Here is an 18,691-nt window from a genome sequence, read left to right on the forward strand (position 1 = left end):
TCTGGACAGGCTTTACATAGACTGACACAAGCATTCACAAACTGAGAACAACTTAGAACACGTTGTTGTGACTGTGCAGACTTGAGGAAATCATGCGCAGACACCTTCTCGGTCCAAGGCGACAGTGCTAATGCCTAAGCCACCTTGCTGCTGCTGACCCATATTATGTCACCTCTTACTTGAAAAGATTTAGACCAGCACAGCACAAACAGAAGCACCAAACCTGAGTCAATCAGGCACTCGATCTAACCTCGAGTTATCTGTGATTCTAAATTTGAAACACGGTAATAAGAGCTCTATCTTCTATTTACTGTCTCCATTACTTTAGAGAGCTGCCCGACCGACCGCAGAAGAGTGACAAAGAACGCTGCACGCCACCAGCTAACTAACTGATAAGATACTTGGCTGACATTTAGTAAAACCTATCAATTACCACTTGCACAGTGCAATCTGCTTGATGGATGGTCAATGCTAGATACCACTTTTCATGATTGTCCTGATTTTATCTGATGGTAATGAGGTTCATTTGTGGCACTCTGCTGCCTCAGACTGCAGCTTTAGCTTCTTTGTTGATAAGACTCCGGTATTAACACACATCTATGCAGACAAAATATACATTCTGAAATAAAAAATACAATTCTTTTTTATTTTCTGTGTTAGATATTGATCCAATCCTTTGAAACAAAGGATAAAACGTAACCATAACCTCATGTCTTTTTTGACAGAGTTGCAAATGTTATGATCTGATGACAATTTAAAAATGCTCTAACTTAGTAAGCCTTAAATAAGGACAGGACTTTGTGCTTTAACATCTCAGACCTTTTAGTCTGCTTTCTTTCAGACTCAACTTGTTATAATGTAGGTTTAAGTGCAAGTCTATGCTGCTTAGAAATGCAGCAAGTTAGAAGCTTAAGATACAGTAAAGGTTCACACGAAGAATGTTGTGTGTTCTCACAGACAAGGTATGCATTCACATGAGAGTTAATCAACGACTTATTTCCTTTCTTAAATATGCCTGAATATGCCTGTATATAAACACCAAACATAAACCTTTATGACCCGTCATGTCACATAGCACAGGGAGTTCTATGATTGATTTACTTTCCCTAAATTTCAACAGTGCCAACCAGTGCCAGGCTTAAATAGGCTGGAAATTTGCTGTTCCTACAATAACATATGTATATTTTACAGTTGGTATTGCTATTTTGCAGCATGACATCATTTCGATTATAACCTTTTAATTGTTACATTGAATTTCAGAGCCCCACAATTCAGCTCTGTATTTCTCTCGTGTTTGATTGACAGCACAGGGACAGTTCTGGTGCCACCGTTCTCCACCTTTCGTCCCGCTTCAGTCACCACGAGGTCACTGACTGGCTGCTGAAGAGCGGCGAGGGGGACCCCGGGTCCTCCACCGATACAGGCGCCCTACCTGTTCACTATGCTGCTGCCAAGGGAGACCTGCCCTCTCTCCGACTGTTACTGGGGCACAGCCCAAAGTAAGAGCAACACGATTTTGTCTCAGTCTGTAAGCTTTCTTTCACTGCGTTCAAAATCTGAAGTGATTTAATTAGAGATGCACCAATCCACCTGTTTTCAGTTCTGATACCTGAATTTGGAAAATTGCCGATACTGATACAACCTCCACCCCTCGCAATGTTGGCTTTACATAAATTACAAGCTGCTGTCTGCCTGTTTGTGTTTAAAGATTAAAATGTCTCCAAACTGAGGGCATGTTGAGAGTTGAAATCTGGATCAGTACGCGGCTTGTTGTCGTCAGTTCAATATCTGATGAGGGAATTGCATCAGAATGGGATCTGATACTGATATTGGATCAGATCGGTCTCAACTCTAGATTTCAAATTTGGTAACTTGATGTTTTCTGCAGGGAATGCAAATAGTTTAGAACACAACATACAGTAGGATACAAAGCCAAACTCTCACATCTAATCCATCTCATCCACGACTCTCTCACTCTCTCCTCCTTTGACAAAATAAGCTGTAAGGACTGCAGCACAAGTTTGACTTTAAAATAGCCTTTAGACTATAACAACTTTGATTTTTGTAGTCTCTAGTCAATCTTTGTAACTGAGACAGAGCGCAGTGGATCCACTGTTTAGATTCAGATTTCAGACTGTTGGCACTTTAGTAGTCTGACATTGATAAATGATCCAGCAGATTTCAGAAGGTCAACAAGTCATCTCTTATTTCTGTTCAGAGATGCTTACCAAACAAACCAAGAGTAATCAATTTTGGTCAGTGGACTAGCTTTGGGCTCATACTGGTAGTATTAACCACACCAACTGGCACTGCTGGGAAGCAACCTGAACTTTGCTTTGTTGAAACCTGTGGAGCAATAGAAATACTTGGTGTTCAAATCCAATTTGGAGAAAAAAACCTCTTAGTGGTTTAACTCTCCCAATACTGCACACTACTGAACCCGCCATGTGCTGATTATATAATACATCAAGAATGATTTTCACAATCTTGACAAAACTTTGTATAGCTGCATAAAAGCCATTTTAACAATGAGGTGAAGTGTGTGATATCTGATTTAATTATCATTTTCTTTATTGATTGAGGTGCTACATTTTTTGTGGTCTATAAAACATCAGAAAACAGTGAGCACTGCCCATTATGATATCCTAAAGCACAAGGAGATTTTATTAAATGTCATTATTAAAATAAAAAAGGAAATTCTCAAATTTGAGAACCTGAACTGTGTGTTTGGCATTTTTGCTTGAAAAATGACTGAATGATTACTCTATTATCAAAACATTTGCCAGTAACTTTCTGTTGTTTGACTAATCGTTGCTGCTCTGGAAAAAAATGGTTGGGTTTTTGTGTGATTACCCCCTGATGAATAAAGCATCATTTCTAATCAATGCTCTTCCCATATGGACCATTACATTACAATGGACATGGGTGAGGTGTTAGAACAACTGAGTTGTCCTTTCTGGGTAGCACAAACTAACACCACAAACTCTTTTCAATCAGCAACCATGTTGTTTGCACTTAATATCAGTGGGGGAAAAATAAGGAAATTAGACAGCAATTTAATTGCATGCTTGGCAGCATCATCAACACCTCAGTGTTTAACAGTTATTACGCAACTTTGACTGAAATTACTATAACTGTATCTGCATCCTTCATAGTTTATTATTATTATATAATTCACAGAGATTTGTGTCTGACATTGCCAAATGGGTGAGTGGACTAATTATCTGTTTATTAACCAGTTATTTGTGATCTATAACCTATGAGTGCCATATTAATGTATATTCTGTAATATAATATGTTATTGAGGTTAATTGTGAGAACTAACCTGTGGTGTAGCCACTGAATTTGAAGAATTTGAACTGCACAATCTCTTCACGGAGTAAACATGACAAGAGAAGTTGTTCGTTCTTTGTTATGACACTTTCTTGTGATCGTCTCATTGTGTGTGTTCACATATTTTTATATGGCAACATTGAGCACCACATATGAATGTGTTTAATTGACACATACAGCGAAGGAAGAGGGCTATAGAGGGAAGAGGAAGAAGGCTATTGTCTCAATAGCATGGTTGATTGACGCCTGAGACAAGTTAACAAATTAGTCATTTATCTTTTAGGGATATTAAAATTAATTTAGTACACAAACAGATCTCTCTGGGCAACGTTAAGTAGGCATGAATATTGGCCTTGTTTGGTTTGTTTTTCAGTTTAGAATTATTGGTAGCGTCACCAGTCGGGTAATAAAAGAATAAAAGAGGGAAATATGGAGATAACCATTGAGCTGATCCATGTTCTTTGTGCTGGTGTCTACTTAAGCTATCAACAATGCTTACTTACTGCTGCCATAAAGACATAGAAATGTAATGCCTTTACGACTTAGTCTTTAGGCTAAACAGCCTTATCTGACTTTGATGACCTCAGCAGGATGAGCAGCTTGTCTAGGAACTAACCCCGTGCTCTGCACCTCCAATATTGTCCGGTTGCACCCCAGACAGGTGCATAGCTGCTGAAAATTTAATGAGTCTCAGGGACATGGTAGCTCCCTGATAGCCGGGCCCCATTCACTCTTCTCCACCACCACTCCCACCGTTGCTGTTTACCACCATCTCCACGGCGACACGCGGTTGCACCAACCAGCGATAAGATAATGAGGAAAACAAATCCGTTTGAATAGACGGGCTGCTTTCTAGTCACTGGCCTCAGGCATTGTTTGGAAAGGTACTTTGCAGAACAGAGATAGCATTCTTTTTTCAGGGTTTATTACGAGCTGCACGTTTGTATCAGCGAGTTTTAACTGGCCGGTTCAGAGTTTGTTCTGCCTGAAAAATCACAAAGACAACATGATCCCCTCTGTTACATCACCACTTTACTAAGTGGCAGCCTACTGATGGTACAACATAATGAGACCGTTGCAGCACAGAGGCAGTAGTACACACCCTAACAGGTAGTAAACAGTAAACAAGCAGCCTCAACCACATATGAAGTCTTTTGTTGCATTTCCTGTTTGCAGCATTACATTAAACCAATGGTTTTAACTCAACCTGTGTTAACCCTAACACAGCCGGAAGACACTGAAAAACTTCGGGACAAGACCTCACATTACTACCAACACTTGGTCCGATTATGGTATAGTGATTATATTTGGATAAAAGTATTGAATAAGTGACACATAATGTGACACTGAAGACAAATACTCAGGGGGAAAATAATCAGCAATCACAGTGTTTTGTGTTACAATTGGCAAAGCACAGATGCAGCTTTGTAACCCGATATTTAGTGTTCATTAGATTTATAAGCGACATCTGAATTGGTCGCTCGTTCGGCTGTCCATCACAGAGAGCCACAGCCAACAAGCTCATGTGCTGTGTCCCTGCTGATAACCTCGGTACACAAAAGAGTGAATGAATGAGACAGAGAGACAGCTAGAGAAACACACAGAGACAGAGGCTACAGACAGGTTATGCAAGCAATTAGTACAGATTAAGATCTTTGGCCAAACCATAATTCCAAATGCAGTTGAGAAGGGTAGACCTCTGCATGAGGATATCCTACACAGTTAATCTTCGGTTGGAAAAGCACAAGATGGACACACCAGTTTCCTTACATTTCTTTATACTTTTATCACTTAGCTTGTTTACAAAACTAGTTGCTGTTACAGCAATATGTACTATGTAACTCAAATGGTTCATACAGACCAGCATAAAATGAATTTATACTGACATTCATGTCCTCGCTCTCAAAGAAAAGATCTTTCTCCAAAATGAGGCATCCTGTATCCAAGTATCTGGTGTAGCTGCAAGGCAAAGCTTCAATGCGAGCCCAGATAAGAATAGACAGAATAGTAAGGACTGAATATTTATAAAGACGATGATATACAGTGATAAAGCTAAAACACTAGGAGTATCTGTGTATGAGTACCTTCTGTGCTTCTTCCCTGAAGGCCATTTGTGTTGTTACGGTTAGAAGAAATTTTGTATGAACCTCTAAACTCAGTCATCTGCTTATTATGTGTGGATGTAGCAGCTCACAAAGATGTTCAGTTATGGTCTTTCAAGCTTTGAGTTGTTGAGTTGTTAGTTCTTAAGTTAGGTGGCGTTCAGCATTAAGTTTAGATGTGGAGAGTAAGGGGTAAATAGGTGACTAGAGTTTTACACTCAGCCAATGGCTGAGCTGCACTTATTTTCTTGAGTACTAATCTTCTTAATAACTTTCTGGTACAAGTTGGATAAAAGCCCCTTTCTTTTCTCTTTTATGACGAGAGGTTTAAACTGAGAAAATGCAACCTAGCGTGCCATTTTGAGATGCTTCTGGGCCCCAGAGTATTACAGCTGTACACTGTGAGAGTCTTGATAACAAGTGAAAACCTTTGACGTGCAATTCTTAAAGTGAAGGATTACCTGCTCCTCACTAGACAACCTGGCATAATGCATGGGTGTGAGGTTAAGGCTGTTTATCTAGTTTATAGTAGTCTATCTATAGCTTCTAGTAGTCTATGTATAGCTGCAGTGGGAAATATATCCTAACCTTCTTAAGTTTTATACTCATGTAGTACCGCGTCAAATGTCCCTGAAGATATAGATAACAACTGTGTGTTATTTCATTAGTACATTTCCATCGTCTAATACGCAAAATCTTTCAAAATGTCACACACAAGACACTTAAGTGCACACCTTCACAACATTCTTCATTATTTAGACAGGAAAAGCCACCGAGAAGCTAACGAGCCTTTATCAGGCAAGAAGACCATTAGTGTGACATCAATTACTTTGCTAGTAATGAAGATAACCTGGGTCTTTGTTACCGTGTACATGGGGGAAGGGAGGGCGCAGTGTACGGACAATTACTGAGATAAATTACTCATCGAAGCTGAACTGGAAATATATCAAATGTCTGCTACGTCAAGTGTGTTTTTTTTTCTCCTGTGAGTGACAAAGCGACTGACGAGCTAGCGCCCCTTGTGCCACTTGCTAGCTGTGTTGTCACACAAGGCTAACCTCTTTCTTACCTCTTTGAAATCTACACCTGTTCTCCAAAAGCACTCCTTTAGTCGTGTGTTCAAGCCTCTTCATGTTGAAGAGTTGTGACAAAGGCAGTGCGTGCTTTGTTAGAATAATACCCTTACCTTACCTTACCTTACCTTACCTTACCTCGGACACACTCAACTCTGTAACTCTCACGAAGTTTGTGGTTAGGATTACTGACAAATGTAAGCTTCTCTCCTACACAGACCCCTGTGAGCAGGTGAACTTCAGCCCACTTTGGTTACATTCATGAATTATTAACCCGTCTGCCCACTTCCTGATGACAGAACAGACAGATTACTTCCCCCTTTTATTCTGAAATATTTAAGATGTGCTTGTTTTTTACTTGGAGCCTTTCCCTCGATCCCCCAACTTCCATGTTTATTCTCGCATTTTTCCTGTGTGTCTAAACAAAGGTAAATGTTAGACTAAATATCTCTGGTATGCCTACAATTTCCTCAAAGGATGTTATTCTAAGAATGTGTATCTCTTTTCTGGTTCAGTGTAGGACCTGACTGATCATAAGTAGCTACAGCTTGCGATTGTTGTTTAAATACAGGGTCTTGAGTCACCACAGTGTTGGCCCTGAGCCACGTCCTTTTGAGGGAAAGTTTGGCAGGGTCATGTTTGTGTCTACAAGATCCACACGTCCACTTAAGCCCAGCCTCTCATTTCCTTCATCTTCTCATCTCCTCTTCACCTACTGGTCCTGGCCACCGACGCAGCCCTGCGTTAAGCACAAAGCAAGTCGGGCAAAGCCAGTGCAGTGATAATCTTCTTAAGAGACTCGTTGTTCATTTGTCAGGGTCCAAATAAAGCACAACCTTATGGGATTTAGTGGGGAAGCACTCGTTCATTCCCTGGCATCCCACTGTGACTAAGAAGATCTGGGACGAGGAGGAATATAGGTATTGGATGAGCTTCTGCATAGGAGGCGGGGTTTAGGGCCTTTGGAAATGAAGGGGAGCGGGATTTGGCTCAGCGTCACTGCTGTCTGCTCTCAAAATAGCCGTGTGTTGACATTGACAGCGTTTCCTGTCACACTTACCTTTTGCCTTCAGACTACATCATGCATGCAAGACAAATTTAAAAACTCAAAACATTTAACTGAGAATTTTTAAAGTATAAATAATGATCTGATTGCAGCCTGAAGGGTACATAATTGTATGTAACGTTTTTTCCAAGAAATCTGTTCAGCAGATAATGAAGAACCAGTTTTATGTTAAAAATACAGTCACCGTCTTCAATTAAAATTAAGGTTATAGTCTTAATTTTGACTGAAACTTTGGGGTAAAAAACAAAAACAAAAGCATCTGCTCCATGAAATCAATTTTACTTCCCTAAACCTCCAATATTATTAAATCCTCATGTTTCACATGCATTCTGAGTGGCTCGCTGACAAAAGACCAACTAGGGACTGCTAAAGCGATCTGGTTACACGGGGCGGATTGTGAGCTGCTGCTACCCAGTACATCTCTTGGTAGCTTGGTACTATGTTTCCTCAATGTTTTTATTAAATGGTGCATTGCATCTAATTACAAGACTGGCAAGTAATTCCTGCTGGATTTCAGTAGCTACTCCTTACAGCACATTCACATCCACACTGTGAAGGTTGGACAGAGGACGTACATTCATGTTACCTCCCACAGTCTGTGTTATAACCAGTTCAGCCCACAGACTACCTTCGTTGGAGAGTTTGACTGCTGGCTGTGATTAACCGGCTGCTTTCACTTCAACATGTTCAGTTCCACTCGGCCACCAAAGTAATGAGATTGCAACACATAAATCACACGCTGGATTTGCCAATAGATCTGTAAACTCTTTCATCACCCTGTCGACTGGAAAGATTTTCCAGTCTAGGTCTCACTGTGGAAAAATTGCAAGAGCCGAATCCCGAGAAAGAATTTAATATTTTCTGTTTAAGGAATTAAATGGGCAAACATTTAACAGAAAGCACAAACTGTAATTATAGATTATGTGACATAAGTTAGTAATTTGATTGTTTCCAGGCACAACAACAGAGGCAGAATGGTGTTTTGTTTCTTGACAGGGTCTGTGTAATGGTTTTGCATTCAATTCAAATGTTGTGCAAATGTCATTTGAAACCCAACCTCTTCTCTTTCGTTTAGAAAGCCAAAAAAAGACTCCTGCAAATAAGTGACATACTGTATGCATAAAAATATTTTATTCACAGGTTTCCACGTAGTCATTTGCTTCTGCATTAAAAGCCTTTTGAGATTCAGACAGCTGTGGGTGTGGACAGGAAACTAGGTCAGTAACATTTGTACATTGATACTATAAAACTGAATCTATCACAAAAGAGTGAGTTGCATGTAAATCCACAACAGATTTTCTTCGGTGCAGATTATATTGATGCAAACTCGTAGGTCAGTCAACGATTTACTCTTCTTTCATTTCTGCCCAAACATGCAGGTTTCAGTGGTGAGGGAAGAAAAGACTGAGACATACAACCTCCTTTATAGAAATTATTTACCTCACTGTTTAATCTTCCTACAGTGTTGTCAACTCCCAAACTAAGAATGGTGCCACGCCGCTCTACCTGGCCTGCCAGGAGGGTCATCTGGAGGTCGTCCAATACCTGGCCAAGGATTGTGGGGCGGATCCGAGCATCAGAGCCAATGACGGGATGACGCCTCTGCATGCTGCTGCCCAGATGGGCCACAACACAGTCATCGTCTGGCTAGTATGTTGGAATGTCAAACTATAGATCAAATCTCTGAAACAAATACAGAATACACTGATTTACTCCCAGATTCACATCTCATCCTTAATGTTGTTTTGTCTTTTAACTAAATCTGATGAGATGTAAATAATGAACTCACAAAATGTTGATCAGGCAAATTAATATTGATAATTTATTTGTTTTGATTATTGATTAATATTCTGAGTTTTAGCTCTACTACGTCTTCGTTTACACCAGAAGAAGCCTGTTGTATCATGATTTAACTCTATTGTCTAAAATCTAAATGTTTATAAGGAATTGTTCAGAAAGCATATATTTAAAGTTTAACTTGCTACCTTTACTACTTTGTTGCTGTTGAAGCAGATGGCTGTAACCTGTGTTGTTTTCCTCTGTCCTTTTAGATGAGTTTCACAGAGATCAGCCTGACAGACAGGGATAGTGACGGGGCCACGGCCATGCACTTTGCAGCCAGTCGGGGCCACGCAAAGGTGCTCAGCTGGCTGCTGCTGCACGGCGGAGAGATTGTCACCGACAACTGGGGAGGGACCCCACTTCACGACGCTGCAGAGAACGGCGAACTGGAGGTGTGTGTTTGTGTCTTATTTTTACCTCTACCAAGGATAATTTCACCTGTGTTTGTTTGTTGGTTGATTAATTAGTTGGTTTGTGAGCAGGATTTCACAAAACTACTGAACGGATTTCCAGTAAACTTGGATGGAGGATGAGTCTTGGTCCAGAATAGACCCCATTGACTTCGGATCCGGATAAAGGAACGGATCCAGGAATTGTTTCTCACTTTGTTTAACACTGTGAGATAGAGAGATTGATATTGAGATTAAAATAAAGGGGACTGTTGGGCGGAGGTATGCACTCTACTGAGTGCCATTCTAGTCTGTTAATGTAGTGCTCAGAGTCAGGCAGGAATCAGCAGTGAAATATAGTAGAGGTAAATTAAGCTCTTCCTTTTGGCATTTTATTACTACAGACAGCGAAACAAGCAGCATTTAAGTCACCAAGAGGTGATTACATTATCTGTGTCCATCAATATATTAAACACAGTTTTGGTCAAACTAATCTTATCACATAAAGAGCTTATCTCTCTCTGGTATTGGTATTAGTTTGCTAATTATCTCTCAAAGGCCGAATAATACAGTTGAAATATAACATGGTGGCATGTTAATATTGGAATGCGAAAAGACATTTGAATTCCTTGTGCAGGATGTTGGCAATACAAACAATAGCAGAGATGATGAAAGCCTAAAAACTGCAGCGTTACGTAAATTATATTCATGGAAGTTGTCTAAGAGCACAATGATTCCTGGTACTCACATATCTACACTGAGTTTCACACTTCACCATCTGTTTTGAATGAACAGCCTCTATAGCGTATGGTTCTATCACCACTCACCCACTACTTTGACTAACAATGAGTCTGGTCAGTCAGCTGTTTCAGCTCACACTCGATGTATTAAATATAGAGAAAATGACCTTTTTTGTCTGATATTCGCAATGCATAAGAAAGGTTTAAAATTGAACTCAAAGTCACATTGACCCAAATCCTGACTTACGGGGTACTGGACCAGGTTTTGAGCTGGAGGGAACAATATTAAAAAGCCAACTGAAACACGAGTCAATATGGCAACACAAAGCTCTCTGAGTTGTAGAACAACAGGCTTAGACTGGCTTCCACCTGACACTTTACAGGAGAGGGGTTCATGTTTCATTTTACCAAACAGAAATGCTTTGTTTTAGAGAGGTTTCCCCCGTCATTTAAAAACCACTGAAGTCAAGCTTTTTATATGGCTTTCGTAGAACTAATTATCTGCTAGGTTTTTGTGTAAATTAGATTTATTTTAAGTGGTTTGAGATTTTAAAGGGGCTCTGTGTAACAATGTGCAGCAATTTACATGTATTAATCACTTCTTTATTGGCCATATGGGATCGTGACATGACATTAAAAATGAGACACTCCCTATCTCTCTTGGTTGCCTACACAAGCCTGTGGATGATGTTGTTTAAGTTGTTTAAGGACTGGGGTCGCACTTTCCACGACAATCCAAAGGATGTGACTTTATGCACGTTCTTGAGTGCCTGGTCTCAATGCCTCTCTCCGCTTTGAGAGAGTAACAGTAGCTAACATTAGTTTAGAAATTGAAAAGTCCCACAGAGCCCCTTTAAGCACAGCAGTCACTTTCACTGCCACTGTCATTTTCTCCATCTTATTCATATCTGACCTCTGTCCTCTGTCTCTCTCATGTCACACTGCAGTGCTGTCAGATCCTTGTGGTCAATGGGGTGGACCTTGGCATCAGGGACCAGGACGGCTTCACAGCAGCAGACCTGGCTGAATACAACGGCCACTCCCAGTGTGCCAAGTATCTGCGCACTGTGGAGAACATGGTAAGAGACACAGCTGTGCACAACATGTCTTGTTGTCATGTATCCTGAACTCTGACAGGGCCAAATCTAATATTTCTGTTATTTTTTTATTTTTATTTTTTTACAGTTTTTGGGAAAATTTGGTATCTGTAAATATCCCTCTTTGGTTGAACTTTTTTTCTAACCTTTGGCTCATTTTAAGTGGTCAGCAGCCAAGGAGGTTGGGAACCACAGCTTTAGAAGCTACAATGTTTGTTTGCCTGTTTGTAGATCGATTGACAAAATAATATTTCAGATACTGCTGGTTAGGTTCTCATTAAACTTATGGACATACAGTATGTCTTAATGATTTGTTTTTTTGCATTCTTGTACACTAATTGGTCAAATGGGAGCTCTACTCTTACACATTAAAACAAGAAAATATACTGTCACTTATTTGTTCTTGAAAGAGAACATTTGTGGTGGATGGCATGTGATCTGTTGGCATGTTTTTTCTACCAATAGCACAAATGCCAAACTTCCACTTCATCCCACTCTGCTTGAAATAATGAGTTATCATGTCTGTTATTGTGACATCATCTTCGAGGAATAAGCTGTAGTCCAAATTCTGGGCAATATTAGTCAAAACTTTAAATATTCTTCCCCCAGAGTCAAAATACAACCTTTGAAAACACAAAACTGTGATTATTGGATCAAAGGAAAAACAATTGTTGCTGAGCCAACATGTCCCTTGACTGACATCACTTTATCTCTGTTAATTACCGGAGCTGTGAACACTTAACATACAGTGGCCTCCACAGCGTCAACCCACTGAAAGCCCCAGTTGGCCGGAGGAATAATAAACTCCTCCACAATGAATTCTCTTTGGTGTGTGGGAAACATATTTCCCCCCTCTTGCACTCTTCCCATTTGGGACTCTGAGCCAACTGAGTGCAGCGCTGTGGGAAAAGCAGAGGGCCCCAGAGCCTTTCTGATCAGCTGTGAGATGTTTCATTAGTGTGCACTAATTAAACTCATAATGCTGTTCTCCTCATGTCAGTCATCAGGGACTGAGAGGTAGTGATGAATGAACAAGTACATAATTCATTGATTATCTTCTTGTGTAATGACACTGTATCCCTTTACATCTAAATTAAATGAACATGTTTTAATAAGAAGTAATTACTTAAGAATTCATTAATAGTGTTTCTCCTACTGTGGAAATCATACCCACATAATGGACAGTTCAACAAGACACATATAATGACACTTGCATCCTCTGACAGAGTGTGGAGCATCGTGTTTTGTCACGGGACCCCTCAACGGACCTCGAGTACAAGCAGCCAGACTCGGGCCTCTCCTCCCCAAACACCACCATGCCCCCCGCCAGCCAGGCGGCACACTTTGAAATCAATTCACCATCCAGCTCCTTGTCCAACTACGACTCAGCCAACTCCAGCCAGTCCAGCACTGGGGAGAAGAGGAGCAGCTTAACTACGTCACGAGGCCCGCCCACTCAGCTGAACACTGTCGCACACACAGGTAATGAACTTTTTACACTTAAGACTCGAATTTTGTGATCCATCCAGGTGACTAGAAATATATTTTGATATTTTTCATTTGAATTAATTTCAAATGAGTCCCAATTCTGTTTCTAAATTGAAATTTCAAAGGCTGTCAAAATGTTTTACGGGCTCATAATCAGAGGGATCTTCTACCTTGAGTTATTTAGCCACAAATTCTTGACGGCTGTTTATTTTATATGCCAAATCCAGCGTCTCAGCAATTGTGGAACCTCAGCTGTTTCCTGAAGTGAATTGTACTATGTCACAGGTGCATGGTATACTGGTGCTGCACCCTAGTGGTCTGAGTGTATATGGTTTGCTTTGAATGGAGAATTAGAGTAAGTTGTTTCTCTAATGTTTAAAGGTTAAATTAATGCTTTGTTTTGTTAATTTAAATCATCAGTACACCTGTAAGAAACCAAGTAAGTCTACATTAAACACGCTTACATGGACCGTGTCTTTGTCACAGGTGCATCGGAGTCAGCCATTTCAGACATGCAGGCGTATATGGACATGTTAAATCCGGACATTGGGACTGACATGCCCAAGAAGAGTGAGATGCCTGCTGATGCCGCCCCCAAGCCCCCACCCCCGCCTCCACCGACCTATCCACCCCCGCCTCCCCCACAGACTCCCCCCGCGCCCCCTCCGCCCCCAAGCTACCCGGCACCTCTGCCCCCTAAGGAGCCGTCGTCAGCCGAGTTCCTGAAGGTGAAAAGCAACTTGAGGCACGTGGAGCGCAAGAGCAGCAAGAGGGATGTAAGTACAGCGGTGATGAGCTCCAAATATTGAGGGAAATCTCTTAAGAATTCCTGCAATTACATATTTATTGGAACAGTAGTTTAAAGACAAACAAACAGTGTAGGTTACAATCTTGCTCCCTTTTTTTATTAAAACATTCCATGTTTTTGTCAAAATAAAATTTCTCAAAGTAGTTTTGTGACTGTGATGTGATAAATGATATGGAAAATTCCTAAAAAAGAAGAAGGATCAGGTGTTTGGGATAAATTGGCCATTGGCTGCCATTTTTTCTCCTGTGTCTAATCAGTCGGGATGTTACTCTTGTGTAACAATGTGCCTTGTCAGGGTTCCCACAATCGTGCTATTGTATTAGCATGGCTAACGAGGCTAACAGAGATGCTCATTACCGTTGCAGGTCCTCTTGGTTGTCACACACAGTGGCTGTTGTGATGGGTTTGATCTTAATTCCAGTAATTAATCTGGCTTCAGATCACTCAAAAGAAGTGTGTCAAGAGCAGACAGGAGGAGGAATTAAAACTGGCCTCAACATTAGTTTCAGTGCTGCTTCTGGTGGTTCAGTGTTGCTTCACAATACATTAAAACTGGTTGTGAAGTAGTTAAGTTGTTACCAAATTGTTTAGAGAACATTGTAATTACGACAAAGATGGCCAAGAGAGATGAGAGATCACTTTCACCTCATGAAGAATTTATATCCTGATTGTTACCATATCTCCTCGTATGATGATAGCAAGACACAAGTCTTTCTCTAGTTGTATGACCAAAGTTGCTTTAGCTTCAACCAAACATCCTAAATGTGTGTTAAATGTATACAAATATAACAAGATTAACAATTGTTTGAAACACAGCACAGTAATTGTCACATAGTACACCATCCTAGTCAGCCTAGTCAGAGGTTGACAGTGCTGCACTGTTTCATCTAGAGACAGCTGTAGCAGCAGATTTGCAGGAAAAATCCATCATTCATACAGAAAGACGGAGGGTATTTGTAGAGATCCACTATGCAAAGTAAGTTGTTTTTAGTTGGTGTAAAGTCCACAGGTAGCGATAGTGCCCAGTCTCCAGGGTGAGCTGTGTGTTTGTGTGTGTTTGTGCGTGTGTGTGTTTGTTTGTGTATGCACGCATGCGCCATCAGCTATATGAGGGAGAGTTTTTAATTAGTGCCACCCCCTCTCCTCTCTCCACCCCCGTCACCCCGGGCTAGTACCCAGGTGACCAGCCCGGGGCGCGCCCTCATTAACAATGTAACAAAAGCCTGTGCTCTGAACACATGCACACATGCATGCACACACACACACACACACACACAAGCGCACACAATCAAGATCAGCGTGTACCATATACATTGGGAAAAACAATCTACCTCGGGCGCCATAGTAACAGGGAACAGTAACCTCATCCAGGGACACAGCCGATCAGATGGACCAATCTCACAGCCTGTAGACATATTACAGGTTGGTGTGTAGAAAACAGAGGAGGAAACCTGTTGACTGCAGGTCTACGTGAAGGATGCTTCAAGTTTGTTTATGACTGTATCACCTTTCTCTGCAGCTGCTGCTGCTGCTGCTGCTCTCACCTCATTTGTCTGTATTTGATTTGACTGAAGTCAAATGTTTCGTGTGGAGCTGCCACACAAAACATTTGCCTCCCACGTTTTTCTATTGTTTAATCCTACTCCACAAAAGTTGGACTTTTAAATCTCACTCATGATTAGTATATTTTCAGCCTTTTTTGCTGCTAATTCGGGGCACTGAAGGATCGAATATTCTAATTCTCCTAAAGCCTGAGATTTGAGTGCGGTCGGCCATGCTGAGGGCAGCACCTGGGTCTTTGTGTTTTGCATAAGAGGCAGTGAACAAGGTTGGGGAGTGGTTGTTTTGCGGGCTGGTGGTGACATCATTGCCACTGCTGTGGCCGGCCTGATAGGTTATTGATGAGGCCTGTGGGTAAAGTGAGAGGGCAGGTAGAGTGACAGGCGTAGCGCTGAGCGGAGAGGAGGTGACGCTGTGGATTTGGTGACAGCTACTCCCTGAGCTCTGCTGGGTTTTGTGGATGAGGCTGTGTGGAGACTGGAGGAAAGGATTCTGAACGTAAGGTAAGGTGTTCAGAGGAGTAAGAAAGCCTTTTACCAGAGCAAAAAATAATGTCATGTATTATTGTTATTGCAGATATAAAGATTTTACAAGTTGCTTTGTGTAATTTGGCCAATCTCCAGGTTCTGGAGCAGTTTGAGCTGCTGTGTGGTTGGACATTGAATGTGTTGAATCTGTTGCCATGTTTTGATTGTGTATTTTTCTTTGCCTTTCTGTTGTAATAGATTGCAATAACGTACGCATGGACCTCTTTATTCTTTTTAAACTGACAAAGCCTACTTGTGTAGCACATTTAATAACCTGAGGCTTTTGCAAAACCACATGCAAATATTCTGACACAATGGCAAACCACAACCTTTTAAACAACCCTTTGCTAATGCATACAAAATCATTAGACTGTAAAAACAATGATTTAACAATGACTTTATGCTGACAGACAGATCTGTATATAAAGGAAAGGAAGGCTGTCTGTCTGTGTGTGCGTGTGTGTGTGTGTTTCTGTTCATGTTTGTGTGTACAAATGCTTTGTACATTTGCTATTGTCGGTCCACCTCCCTGGAGGATGACAATCAAACCATCTGTAGCACTCCCCCGCTCACATTACCCTCCCACCTGATGAGTGCTCAGGGACCATTTCTTTGACAGCAGACATGAGTCAACAAAACGAAACAGGCTTATAAGAACTCAGAACATGACACCACAAAGGAGAAGAGGTCAGGGGTCAGCTGTCAATTATTTCCGCTTACGTTAACAATGGACATCTGCTTGACGTCTGAGGTCTAGCTTTCGTGAAAAGTCGTAGCGTCTGTAAGCATTAAAATGTAAATGAGTGCAAGTCTGATGCTGATGTCTGTATTTGAAAGGCAAAGTAATGGTACATTTTGCTATGATGGCGAAGGCATGCTTACAGTTGACAGCTTCTGAAGTTCCTTCTCGAAAAGATGAGGATAAATGGGGCTTCCTTTTTCACATTTGCAATTTTTTGTTTTTTTGTCAGAAAACATTTATTCCTAGGAAAAGATTAAATGCAAAGTTTTTTGAGCCAAGTACTATATGCAAATGCAAGGCTTTTTGCATAAGGAAAGTATGTCCACAGATTGACCTGAGACGCATGTTAGCCATCCACCACTAATGTCCGTTCCTCTGAAATGTTCCTCTGAAATACATACAGTCATCGCAATATGACAATAAGTGCAATATCCAAATTGCTGAAGCTGTAATATGTTGATAAAGGTAACTTGTGTGACTGAAGTACTGTCGAGCTGCAGAGATGCAAATCTTGTTCTCTAAATGTAAGAGACTCAGACTCAGAATTTCATATCATCAATAGTTTTTTCAGTTGAAAAATGAAAATTGTCACACAAAAATGGTCATTCCTACGAATCATATCGCTATCATTATATCTGCGACATAACCGTGATATGACTTTATTCATGGACCCTCAATTGCAGCATACAGTGAAGACTCTCTGATTGACAGGAGTTCGATATGCTGCCTTTACAGCTCCAGTTGTCAGAGATAGATGTCAGAGCAGAAAGTGAGAGGGCTCAGCTGAAAGGGCCAAGTTAGTGACCTCTGACCCTGCTCTGTGGACAGGAGGGTGTGAACTCTTATGTTCTTTGGCCCTGATGTCTTCACATGAAACATAAACGCTAATGTTTTACTGGAACTGAATGAAAGCCTTGTTTGGTTATTCAAATAAGGCCGCTTCAGTCACACATGAGAGCTAATCCGGCAACAAAAGCTTCTAAGTATGTCTTACAGAAGTTAATTCCAAAAGCACTGTTTGGCCATATTTAAACCATTTCCTGATTTTCACCACTCAGTAATTCTAAAACATGTTTGTGACATCTGGTTATAACCTTATGTTTTGTCGCTGTTTGTATTAATGAATGCTTGTTATTTTCCTTTTGAAATTGAGAAAGGGAGGTTAACCTACTGATTTACCACTCAAACATCAATGTTTCTGTTATTTTGTCAGCTAAATATCCATGTTTGTAGCTAATGTTTGAGAATAATCATCAGTCTTTAATACTTTTTACTATTTTAACTCCTTTTTCTTGGTCAGAAATGAATTATATATTACTATTCATAATGTAACTAATTTATGTTTTGACCAGTGAATTCTCCAAAGCTAATTTCACACTGGACAAAAAAAAATAAAAAAATTCACTAATGACTAATATCCTGAATGTTTTTTTGATTGATTATTTTTTTCTGTACGCCAAAAAAGTGAGAGCCCAGGGTGACGTCTCCAAACTGCTTGTTTTGTCCGACCAACAGTCCAAAACCCAAATATATTCAGTTTACGATCAGAAAAGACAAGCAATTGCAGCAAATCATCACATTGAAGCAGTTGGCAACAGGGATTGTTTGGTTATTCAAATATCAAAAGAGTTGACAATTTACAGAAATATGTACCGACACAGAGAGGAACTCAAAGAAAAGAAAGAAATTGTTAAAAGTGTATGAAACAAATATTAGGCCTTGGCAATACTGCCGTTAAAATAATATTGCAATATTTTATTGCAATACATGATAGACATACCGGTATTTTGAATTCTCATCAAATGTACTTTATAAATACTAGGACTTTTTTGACCAAATACTGCAATATCAAAATTGCAACTGTATTGTAGGGATAACTATTGGTACTTTAACAACATATTAACACAATGGGATTCTTGATAAA

At 40.4% G+C, this 18,691-nt stretch overlaps 1 protein-coding gene across 1 annotated transcript in view; it reads left to right on the forward strand.

The window, feature by feature from the left end:
* espn (espin) overlaps positions 1–18,691 on the forward strand; it is a 40,209-nt gene that overhangs the window by 1,498 nt on the left and 20,020 nt on the right. Inside the window, exons 2-7 of the mRNA XM_073470605.1 lie at positions 1,306–1,499; positions 9,038–9,224; positions 9,626–9,808; positions 11,493–11,624; positions 12,869–13,111; positions 13,628–13,906. Coding sequence (XP_073326706.1) covers positions 1,306–1,499; positions 9,038–9,224; positions 9,626–9,808; positions 11,493–11,624; positions 12,869–13,111; positions 13,628–13,906 — 1,218 coding nt within the window. The remainder of the gene's footprint in view (positions 1–1,305; positions 1,500–9,037; positions 9,225–9,625; positions 9,809–11,492; positions 11,625–12,868; positions 13,112–13,627; positions 13,907–18,691) is intronic.

Source organism: Pagrus major, chromosome 7, assembly GCF_040436345.1.
Source record: "Pagrus major chromosome 7, Pma_NU_1.0".
Lineage (NCBI taxonomy): Eukaryota > Metazoa > Chordata > Actinopteri > Spariformes > Sparidae > Pagrus > Pagrus major.